The sequence below is a fragment of the Rattus norvegicus genome, chromosome 11 (genome assembly GCF_036323735.1).
Source record: "Rattus norvegicus strain BN/NHsdMcwi chromosome 11, GRCr8, whole genome shotgun sequence".
NCBI classification, from domain to species: Eukaryota; Metazoa; Chordata; class Mammalia; order Rodentia; family Muridae; genus Rattus; species Rattus norvegicus.
In genome coordinates this window covers 97,636,691-97,647,711 of record NC_086029.1, presented here as the reverse complement: position 1 = coordinate 97,647,711, position 11,021 = coordinate 97,636,691, and the positions used below count along the sequence as shown (strand labels likewise).

General features: G+C 45.4%; 1 protein-coding gene across 2 annotated transcripts; it reads right to left on the bottom strand.

The window, feature by feature from the left end:
• Positions 1-1,270: 1,270 nt before the first annotated feature.
• On the bottom strand, positions 1,271-4,653 carry Igll1 (immunoglobulin lambda-like polypeptide 1). 2 transcript variants are annotated; one of them, XM_006248656.5, is made up of 3 exons: positions 4,223-4,653; positions 3,080-3,157; positions 1,271-1,743 (listed from the first exon to the last, which is right to left on the bottom strand). In XM_006248656.5, exons 1-3 carry the CDS (start codon positions 4,329-4,331, stop codon positions 1,424-1,426), a joined length of 507 nt encoding a protein of 168 aa, XP_006248718.1. In that variant the 5' UTR covers positions 4,332-4,653; the 3' UTR covers positions 1,271-1,423. The 2 variants fall into 2 exon arrangements, with proteins under 2 accessions (XP_006248718.1, NP_001177270.1); NM_001190341.2 differs by having other exon boundaries at positions 1,274-1,743; positions 3,042-3,157; positions 4,223-4,525.
• Positions 4,654-11,021: the final 6,368 nt, after the last annotated feature.

Below are 11,021 nucleotides of genomic sequence, written 5' to 3'. Positions count from 1 at the left end.
CAGACGGGCTCCATTAAAGGTTATGTCTTGGATTATGTTCCAATCCTAGCTCTGTTCTTGACTCAAATGCAACCTGAGCCACTTCCTACTGTTTCTAAGTCTTGAGTCCTCAGACTAAAGTGGAAATAGAAGGCCTTATCTCAGGAGGTTAGAGCTCCATCCTGAAAGGAAGAGGAACATGAGGGAAGGGCTATGCTGGAGGGAGAAAAACATAGTAGCGCATGAGCTGAAATCTTGATGACCACACTTGTGAATTGTAGCAGGAGTTTTTAGTTATACCACTTTGTGTTTCCAGTGAATTGAATGTTTCCAGCCACCCATCAGGAACACACACACACACACACACACACACACACACACACACACACACCAGTTAATTTTAAAATACCTTGGCTACCAAAGCCTGGGAACCCCTAAACTTTCCCCTGACAACCCAAGCCCAGTTGGGGAAGTGGCCAGTAACTACCCACCTGAATTCTCACATCCTGGTTGGCTTTCTTTCCTGCAGCTCCTGCATCCATCCATCTCCCACCACTTCATGGCCATCTCCCTTCTCTCTCCCCTGCATCCTAGACTGCACAACTCCAGGGTCCTGCCCCATTCCCAGCCATTGGCCATTTGGGGACCAGAACCCCAAACCAATTGGGGACAAAAACCTTTAGTGTTTGGACCTGCAAATTCCTGATTGTGTCAGAGCATTAGAACCAATCTCCAACAGTGAGTGACTGTTCACCAACCCAAGAAACTGCCATCTTGGGGCATTCAGCTGCACCCCACTGTAAAAAAAAAATCATCCTAGTTAGATTTGTTGATGATTTATACCACCAAATGGAGGGATGGAGAAGAGCATGAGATTCTTAACCTGAGTATCAAGTTCTTTCCTACAATCTGTTGAATACATTTCTGCCTTAATTAGTGATACTGCATGGAAAGGCCCTTACCCTTCTAAGTAAGGTGTTTCAGGTGCAGCCTGTTAGGAGGGAGGAGCACACACACTAGGTAAGTAAGCCCTCACCTATGCTCTCTGTAAGGAAGTTAAGAAACGCATTGGTTTCCCAGAATGAACTTTGGTGGTGCCTTGACTTGTCATCGGTACCTTAGGAGGAGTACATATCACATATGTCTCCGCTAAGAAGGAATTTTAGCAATAACACTATTTTCCAGGGAATACTTGGATTGAAAACTCTCCTCTGGGTTAGTTTCCCACTGGGTTCCAGGACTCCCCAACTCTGCATCCCTGGGCATGCAAGTGATGATATAGGCAAGACTCTTGTTGCTGATAAGATATTTATTGAGTATTACACACAGGAAAAACAGTGGGATGATTAATGGCAAAAGAAAACAAAAACAAAAAAACAAAACAAAAAACTTTTTTCTGGAACTTTAGATCCAGGCCCCCTGATGCTTCAGGAAGGATCGTGGTCTAAGAACATTCAGCAGGTGACACACTCTTCTCCACAGTGTTTCCTTCATGAGTGACCTGGCAGGTGTATCTACTGTGAGGCATCCATTGGTCAGACATCAGTGTCAGGTAGCTGCTGGCCACGTACTTGTTGTTGGTCTGTTTGGAGGGTTGGGTTGTCTCCACACCCTGAGTGACAGGGATCCCATCTACCTTCCAGTCCACCACCAAAGTACCTGGGTAGAATTCGCTCACCAGACACACTAGTGTCGCCTTCTTAACCTGGAGATTCTTTAAGGAAGGCAGGAACAGAGTGACCAAGGGGTCAGACTTGGGCTGCCCTGTGCAGATAGAGAAGGGGATAAGAGTTGGCATAGGAGAGCCCACATGACAGGGAAGCATCCTCCTCTTATCAGGAGCCCTGTAGCCATTCACTACAGCTCAGAGTGTTCCATCAAGGATGCTTCCTTCTTTTCCTCTGCCCACCTGAGTCCCCTGGAGAGCAGACAGCCTGGTGCCCCATTAGACCGTGTTCCTCTTCCAGGTGAAATGACCCACACCCTGCCCCTTGCAATCTCAGTTTCCCCACTAAGACCAAGGCCATCTGTACTCTCTAGCCACTAGGAGCTGGAATCTGAATTGGGATCTGACGCTGGCCTCCTATGGGGGTGGGGGAGTTCAGGGAGCAGCTCCCCAACCCCCATTGCTTCTCCAGTGTCAGAGCCTCCTCTGAGAATTACTGCTCATTTATTCTGCAAGACTGGTCCTGGGGAGTTGGTCTTGAGGTGTGCCTGCTGTATAAGGGCTCCCGGGCCTGTGCTCCAGATTCTATTTAGTTATCTCACCAAGGATTAGATTCCATCCTGAAAAGTCCTAGGAACTCCTCCAAGGGCCTGATGCTTTGTCCACAGTAATCACAAGACCTACTCTGACTGTGCTCCTGGGGCTCCGTCTCCCAGACTAGGAAGGATAGCAAACCCCTGACCACCCAGGAAGTCTCTGGTGACTCCTGATTTCACTTGGCGCCATTTGCTCCCTCATTCCTCATCTAACTCTAAGGACATTTGAGGGAGATGGACAAGTTAGACAACAGGCTCCAGGCCTGAGAAACCCCAGGAACAATAGACAGTCTACATTTTTTTTCTAGTAATCATCCTGGGAGGAGCTGGTTCTAGTTACCTGGTCACTCTAAGCCTTTTCTGTGTCTCTATGACCTCATTGGCCAGCAGAAGATTAAACTGGGCCAGATTCTTCTCTCAGCCTCTGTGGTTTTCTATCTAGGGTTACCTGAATCTTTAAAGGCAGGAATCATGGCACCAGTCATATCCCTGCACCTACTATGTGGCCTTCTTAATCTGGATGGGCATCTGGGCCTCAGTTTAGATGCTGAAGTGCAGTGGTCTCTACAGCCTGAAAACCTCAGCCCCTGATCCCTTTTTGGACATCTGCCTCGGAAGAGTAGCTGAAGCTATTGGGACCTTTCCTGTGGTTTACCTTAGAACTACTTGCCTTCCCCTCACTCACAGAAAAAGGTACCATTCAGACTACAAGACTAGGAAAGGCAGGTGAGAAGAACTCCCCAGAGGAAAAAGGGACTTCCCTAAGACAGCTGGATCATGAGACCATGGGAATCGCTTACCTAGGATTGTGAGCTGGGTCCCACTACCAAAGACGTACCATAACTGGGACTTGGATGGAAGCCTATGGGGCCAGCACCTGGGACCTGCTCCCCGTGGGATGATCTGGAACAGGAACCTGTTGGGTGAGGTAGGCACCGGACTTCAGGAAATGAACTGTGTCCTTGGCAGAAAATAAGTCCATCTATCCATCTCCTATTTCCATCCAGTTGATGGCAACACCAGGCCCAACTGATTCTCAGAAAAGTTCTGGGTGGTATATCTTCTCTGGTGAGTGTGGTGGAACCAGGAATCTCTGATGTGTATTTGTGTGTGTGTGTGTGTGTGTGTGTGTGTGTGTGTGTGTGTGTGTGTGTATTCCTCCTGGTCCTGTGCTTCATCCCAGGACCCATGCACACTATATTTTGTGAGAATTCTTTTGTTTTATTTCTGTCATGAGGCCACTATGTAAACCAGACTGGCCTCAAACTCACAAAGGTCTATCTGCCTCTGCCTGCCAACTGCTGGGATATAAGGGATGTGCCACCACACCAAACCTTAATTTTTTTCTATTTATCTGAGTAAAAAAACATGTGATTGTATCTTGATAGCAGATGCATGAGTGCTGAGAGTCTGAACTAGGTCCTCATGCTTGACAGTCAAAGTCTTCTTCACTGGGTGGTCTCCATGTCCCCAGTGTCTACTCTTCCCAGCCCAAGACACTCTTAGAATATTTAATGGATGTTTTGATAATTGCCTAAGAATAAACTTCTAAAACTGCAACTATTTGACTAAGATGAGCACACACAATTCTGAATGAACTAGGACCATGACACACTAAAATAACCTGGTACCAGCCTTAATTCCAGCTACTAAAGAGGACTTAGGAAGGAGGAAGGATCTAGGAGGTCAAATCTTGCATAGGCTACAGAAAGTAAGATCAGCCTAGGCAATCAGGCAAGCCCTCTTCTCTAAATAAATGGAAAAGGGAGGTGGGCTATGGATATGGCTCATTGATAGAATACTGGCCTTGCATGAGTTAGGTACTAAGTTTAAGCTAGCATTTGCCCAGCCCCCTCCTCTTAGGCAGATCCTTCCTTCTCACACCTATGGCCTCAATGGTTACCTTCCTTCCCAGTCACCCATTTCAGCCTCCAGTCCATGGACCCACACACATACATTCCCCTATAAGAAAGTCTCTTACCTGCCTGGAAGGGTCCACAGGCTAGACCTGCTGCTTCCCACTGAGGCTCCAGGGCCCACAGCTCTGCCCCTTTGTGCTGAGCTTGGGGAAAGTATATGGTGGACACCATCCACCAGGCCCAACAGCAGCAACAGAAGGAGAATTTCACATTGCCTGGGGATAGTGCCCAGTGTCTGTCCTGCCCTGAGCTTCATTGACCCAGAAGTTCAAAGTCAACTCCGGTCCCACTTGCAATGTAGGTCTCCTGGTAAAAGAATTGTTCCTCCCCTGGTGGCCAGAAGCTATCCCAGTGCAGATGGATCTGTGTAGCCAAACCGCAGGTTGTCTCTGGTTTCCACCACCAGCAGGCATACCCCAGTGCCTATGGTCACCATCTGTGGAGGTCTCTCCCAAAGGGACATCTGCAAACTACCCGGCTGTGGTTGGGATACAAGCTCAACTGTTTTTAACTCACAGCTGCCTGTCTAACCCCATCCCTGGAGCTCTGGGCAGCTCCGCCTGACTGATACCTAAGTCCCCAAGGGCTCCTGGGTCTGTGGGGCAGGTCCCCAGGGCTTAAATGGGCCAACAACTGAACACCTGCCCCCATGGAACAAGAGTCTCTTAAGGCCTAATGCCAGAGGTGTAAGGTACAGCTGTAGCTAATGTAGGGCCAAGGGTATCCTGAAAGCAGTTTAGGTCCAGCAAAAAGCTGAACCGATCCAGGAAAAATGACGTAGTGATTAAAACAGTGTTTAGTGTACCATATTCAGCACCTATAGGTCTCATATAACAAACTAAGACACCCCAAATCTTTGTAGGTAACACCCATATCTTCAACAGTAGAACTGATAAACATTAGCCACTTGCCATGCCAGCCACCTGCAATTGCAACACTAAGGAGGCTGAGGCAGGATAGTGAGTTCAAGGCCAGCCTGTGACACATAACAAGATCTTGTCTCTAAAAACAGCATAAAACAAAGAAAGTGAATAGAAATTGGGTTGAGACATATTACATGCTCTTTGGATACACCATATGCATTATCAAATAACTCTAATAAGCTATTTATCTGCCATCTTATTTGTGCTTTTCTGTACAATCAAAATATGTGAAGTCTATCCTCATCACTGTCTCCCATGACCTATAGGATTCTTATGGCACAGAAGAACTTCAGAACTTCATTGTACATCTTTCTCCAAAGCCAATGAGTTTCTCCAGCTGTGGCCACCCAAGACTTCCCCTTCATCCATCCAGTCACACTGTGGAAGACTGGGACAGGCAGACATCTTGGTGTCCCACAGAGATCATGAGAGCCACAGTGAAGTCAGACTCCATGGACTGATAAGATACTACTTGGATCTCTGTGTCCCACAGACACTAACTGGAAACCCTGTGGGACAAGCATTACATCTTGGAGTGTTTGTGGTCCATCAGGACAAGGACAAAGTAACAAGCTATAGAGTACAAGTTCCCCTAAAGATGAACCATGAACATAGGGGTGACCTCTGATACTATCTAGCTCTTCCTCACTTAGGGCACATGGCCTTCTCTGCCTACTCTGAACTCCCTATATTTTGGAGATTGGAGAAGGATCCAAGGGACATTGACTAAGTTACTCCACCCCAACAACCCCACATCCCAGGACCCAGAACCTATGATTCCCTTTAGAGAAGTGCCATACTTTCCCTAAATGTATAGTTTCCTAACTGTTCTTTGAGACCTGATTCTACCACAGGCTCATGGCAAGAAGCAGCCACAGACCACAGCTTCCTGCAGTTATCCAGATGCAGCCATCAGACTACCCCCTTTGCTCAATACCCAAGATACCTGCCTCTTCTGTCCTTGTGTAGAAGACTGTCTCCTATCCAGATACTTCTGCCCTGCTTTGATACTAGAAAATATCTCTCTCCTCTGGCTCCTGCCCATCTAGGCCCCAGGGAAGCTGCTTGTGACCATTGTGAACCCACCTACACAGACTGACTTTAGAACAGCCTCAGAACTGCTTTTTCCAGCTCAAACATGTTGGTGTTCTAGAAGCTTCCTAGCTTTCAAAGTCCCTAACCTGTTCCGTGGCTCCTAAGATCCTCTCTGAGGTGGCTTCTGTGGTTCTGGAAGGCTCAAAATATTCTCCAAAGTCCACAGATCTCCAGGTTTCACTGAACATGAAATGATAATGAAGCAAACACTGGAAGTAGTAGGTGCAGCCAGAATAGCAAGGAAGCCTCTGCATCTACTTGGCTGGTCTACAAGAGCCCAGGGACTTGGTCCAATCTTTATCTTGATGCTTTGTGGATAATTTGGTGAGATTAATATTTAAATCATGGACTTCAAATAATATATTATCTTTTATGATATGGATGACTCGTCCAGCTTACTGGATGGAGTACAGAGATTGAATTCTCTTGAAGAAGAACTTTTGCTGGCTGATGGTTTTAAGCTTAACAGCAAGTCCTCCCTGGGCTTCCACCTTGACAGCCCCTTCAGATTCTGAGCTTGCCATCCTCAAGCTGTGTCTGTGTTCAGAGTTATACTGGTCAGGTCATATGGGGAAGAGAGAGAGAGAGAGAGAGAGAGAGAGAGAGAGAGAGAGAGAGAGAGAGCATGATATATTACAGGCTTTTGCTAGCAGCAGGACATCAGAGCTAATAAACTAAACAAACCCCCTCGCCAACGTGCTTTTACTGATCATTACACACAAGACCTTCTAGCAATTGCCACATACCAAAACCTCCTATCTGATCTGGGAGTTGTCATAGGAAACCATTACCTAAGCAAACATACTCATTGGTAAGAATTCCAGGATTGCCAGGAATGTCTTACGACTGAGGTCATGCTCGGGGGTCTGAAATTCCCGTAAATCTCAGATAATAATCACTGACTATTTACAAGAGATTACTGCAGGGCCCAAGTAGCCATCACTCAGGAGTAATGACAATAGCTTTATTCCGCTGCAAAGCTGTGGGCATCAATTCATGAAAACACGCACAATTTTGTTTCTCTAGAAAATGTTACTAGCAAATCAGCTATATTATCTGATAGCCATCGAATGCTTGTCACAATCTCTCACAGATGGGCACATCGATATGCTGGGCTTAACACTGGTACACTTCCTGCCCAAGCTGTCAAGGAACCCTGAGATGGCCCTAAGTCCAAAGAAGATAAGCCTTTTACAAGTCATTATCTCAGAAAATGTATGGAAAACCACAGAAAATCATTTAGAAAATAATGTATGCCTCCATAAAATGCTGCTTCCAACTCCCAGGGCTTCATGGTTAGACTAGAAACTTGGGGAAAGCAAGGAAGTACTCACACTCACTACAGCTTCCCTAGTGCACTGAAGCTAGCACATGATGACACTTAGTCGGGCTTCCAGATTCACAGAGTTGAGTCCAGACAGATGTTTCTGACCAGGAGACATGAGACAGGAGATGTTAGAGGTAGTCAAGACTCTCAGTACATAGAGTCACAGAAAGATCAAGTTCAAGTTCCAGATAGAAGACAAATCCAGTCACCAATACCAAGGCCCTGCTCCCAGCAGAGGTTGGCTAGAACTATGGGTACATATCCATAGGGCTCACAGTGGCCTGGGCAGAGGGTCAGTGGGGTAAGCACTTACAGATGACCAACTCTGCCCACCTCTCCTGCCCTGCCAACACTACTGAAAGAGATATACCATGGCATCTGAAATACCAAGCCTGGGCTTGTCCTCCACAGAGCCAAGAGCACAATACTGAAAGGAGAACCCTTAAAGGAGACATCTGTGGGCTGGAGAGATGGCTCAGAGGTTAAGAGCACTGACTGCTCTTCCAGACGTCCTGAGTTCAAGTCCCAGCAACCACATGGTGGCTCACAACCATCTACAATCAGATCTAGCGCCCTCTTCTGGCCTGCAGGCAGAAAACTGTGTGATGCATACATAATAAATAAATAAATAAATAAATAAATAAATAAATAAATAAATAAATAAATAAATAAGACATCTGTGTTGCATGTGCTAACTAAGATTGGTACCAGAGGCCATTTAGAGCTCTTCAAACCATCTATGTCAGAAACCACTAGGATGCACATAAGTGTCACCCTGACACCCACTCACTATGCTGGGGATATAGTTTTCCTTCCAAAAGGCCATGTGCTCCAAGCTTTGTCACTAGTGTGGCAGTGGCAGTGTGAAGATGGCAGTACCTTTAAAGGTAGTGTCTAGGAGCTCAAGAGATGGCATCCAGGGGAGAGGTCCAGAGTCTGCATCCCTAGAATCACATAAAACCCATCTCTCTACACTCCCAACCCTCCGAAGGAGGAGGTGAGCACCTCTGGAGCAAGCTGGCTAGACGGGTGCATTGGTAATGTCTGGGTTCAAGCAAAGAATCCTGCTTCAGCAATCAACTTCTGCCTGACCCCTACATACCTAACACAAGTACACACACACACACACACACACACACACACACACACACACACACACACACTAACATGAATACAAAAGAGCATGCATAGCACATACACGTGCCAAAAAAGTTGGAGTTCACTGGAAAGTGGTTATGTAATTGGGGCATTCACCTATAGCATGGTCTAGTGGAACAATACCAGAGGACTACATGGAGATCATAATGTGAGGCCAAGAGTCTTAGTACATAGGGGATATGATGCTTACAGGGGAAAGGTCCCAATATCTGCACAGAGATGTTAGGCTTGTAGAACCAAGGATTCTCATATCTGAGATCTTCACAGTGCTCTAAAACTGCTAGGACCAAAAGTTCTGATGCCTGTGGCTACCTGGGATGACAACATTTATAAGGGCAACTATTTCTACCATTCAGTGCTACTACACCTGAGAGGAAATGAATACTACACTAGAGACCAGCATTTCAAAAGCTTTCCTTGCCTAACTACAATCCCTATCCACATAGTAAGAAAGAATCCTAAGCCAGCTGATTCCTGGACACTATCTTGCTCCCAGCAATACTCTCTCTGATTTAGAACATAACTGCTTAGGAATTCTCAGTGCGGGAGGCACAGTTCACCCACTGGCTTTCTCTAATGGCTTTTCTGGAGCCAAGCATGCTGCACCATCTCCACTCCCAAGCCTGGCTCTGCACACACAGCAGTTCCCGTGCTGGCCCAGCCTGAAGCAAGCTGGACTCTGTATTGGTCTAAGAAAAGAAATCTACATGCACAGGTCATGTGGCAAAAATTCAAACAATATGAAAAACCAAGATATGTTCCCTCCCTCTCCACACCCACCCTCTAGCATTATAGAAGTGTTTTCCAATGGGAATTACTTAGATAAACCTCAGCACACACAACAATCATAAATTTAAATGAAGAATCCAAGGAGTTTTAAGAAAACATTTAAAAAAAAAAACCCTCAATGGGGGCTGTAGAAATGGCTCAGCGGTTAAGAGCCCCGACTGCTCTTCCAGAGGTCCTGAGTTCAATTCCCAGAAACCACATGGTGGCTCACAACCATCTGTAATGAGATCTGGTGCCCTCTTCTGGTGTGTCTGAAGACAGCTACAGTGTACTCGTATACATTAAATAAATAAATCTTTTTTTAAAAAAACCCTCAATGGACTTAAACAGGATAAGCAAAAAAACACCTTAAAGTTTTGGCCAAGAAAAGACAAATACAGAGGTGAATCAAATTGTGGAGATGACCCAAGATTCAAAAGCTTAATTAAATAAAAATTTAGAAATAGTGAAAGTTCAAGCTGAAGTTCAAAAGGAATTGAAAAACACAATAACCAAGTCAGAAAACTCAGGCAGAGGCTTATAAGTAGGATCAAGAAGAAGATAGAGTGTCAGAATTTTAAAATAAAGAAAAGGAGTTAGACTACACAAGCAAAGGCTATGAAAACATATTTTAATCACATGAATCATGCAGGAATTATAAGGTTCTATGAAAAGACTAAATCTTCAGATTATATGTATAGATGAAGGAGAATACAAAGTCAATGCCATAGATCAGATCTCTCCCCAGATTAAGGGGAAACACACACATACAGATACAAGAAGAACCTAGAACCAGAAAAGAAAGTCCCCATATAGTCAGTTCTTCTAAAAGAATGGAGCTGACAAGATGAATTTATATATAAAGAAGTTTTATTAGAGTGGTTTACAGGCAGGGGTCCTGCTAGTCCAACTATCACTGTCTCCCAGAATCCAACAGACGTTCATTCCACGAAGCTGGATGTTTCAGTTGTTCTTCTGCATATGCCAGAGTCCTGAAGTAGGCTCTAATATGGTAAGGGAATGCCTCTATAGCAGGATAGATGAGCTCGTAGGGAAAGCAAAGGCACACGGGGGAAGCAAAGCCTTTCTTCTTCCATGCCCTTTATGTAGACCCAGGTGTGGCCTAGCTTTAAGTCTACCCTCGGGTGATCAGATTTAAGGTTGGTCTTTCCACTTCAAATGATTCAGAACAACCCCTCACCCCCCAAAAAATAATCGCTCACAGGTGTACCTAGCTGCTTGGGGTTTGTAGGTAATTCCAGATATAGTCAAGCTGACAACTAAGGATAGTCATCAAACACTCTCCACAATATATTACAATTAAAATGCTGGAATAAAGAGAGGGCACTGACAGCTGCAAGAGAAAAAGTACGAATCACAGACAAAGGAACACCTAATACAGATGATGCCTCAGTGGAAACTTTCAAAGCCAGAGAGGCCTACAACAATATACTTCAAGTTCTAAAAGACCACAGATGCCAAGATAGATGACTATACCCAGCAAAACTAACCACCATAGTTGAAGGAGAAAGAAAAACTTTCCACAATATAAACAGGCTAAACGAATTCACTTCCGTCAAACCAGACTTA

What these genes read in the sequence shown, in the direction of transcription:
- Igll1 (NM_001190341.2), bottom strand. Translation starts at nt 4,416, where the DNA reads ATGAAGCTCAGGGCAGGACAGACACTGGGCACTATCCCCAGGCAATGT. An exon ending in CTGTGGACCCTTCCAGGCAG is followed by an intron (nt 3,158 to 4,222) that starts GTAAGAGACTTT and finishes CTCACCCAACAG; the next exon opens with GTTCCTGTTCCAGATCATCC. An exon ending in GACCCAGCTCACAATCCTAG is followed by an intron (nt 1,744 to 3,041) that starts GTAAGCGATTCC and finishes CTATCTGCACAG; the next exon opens with GGCAGCCCAAGTCTGACCCC.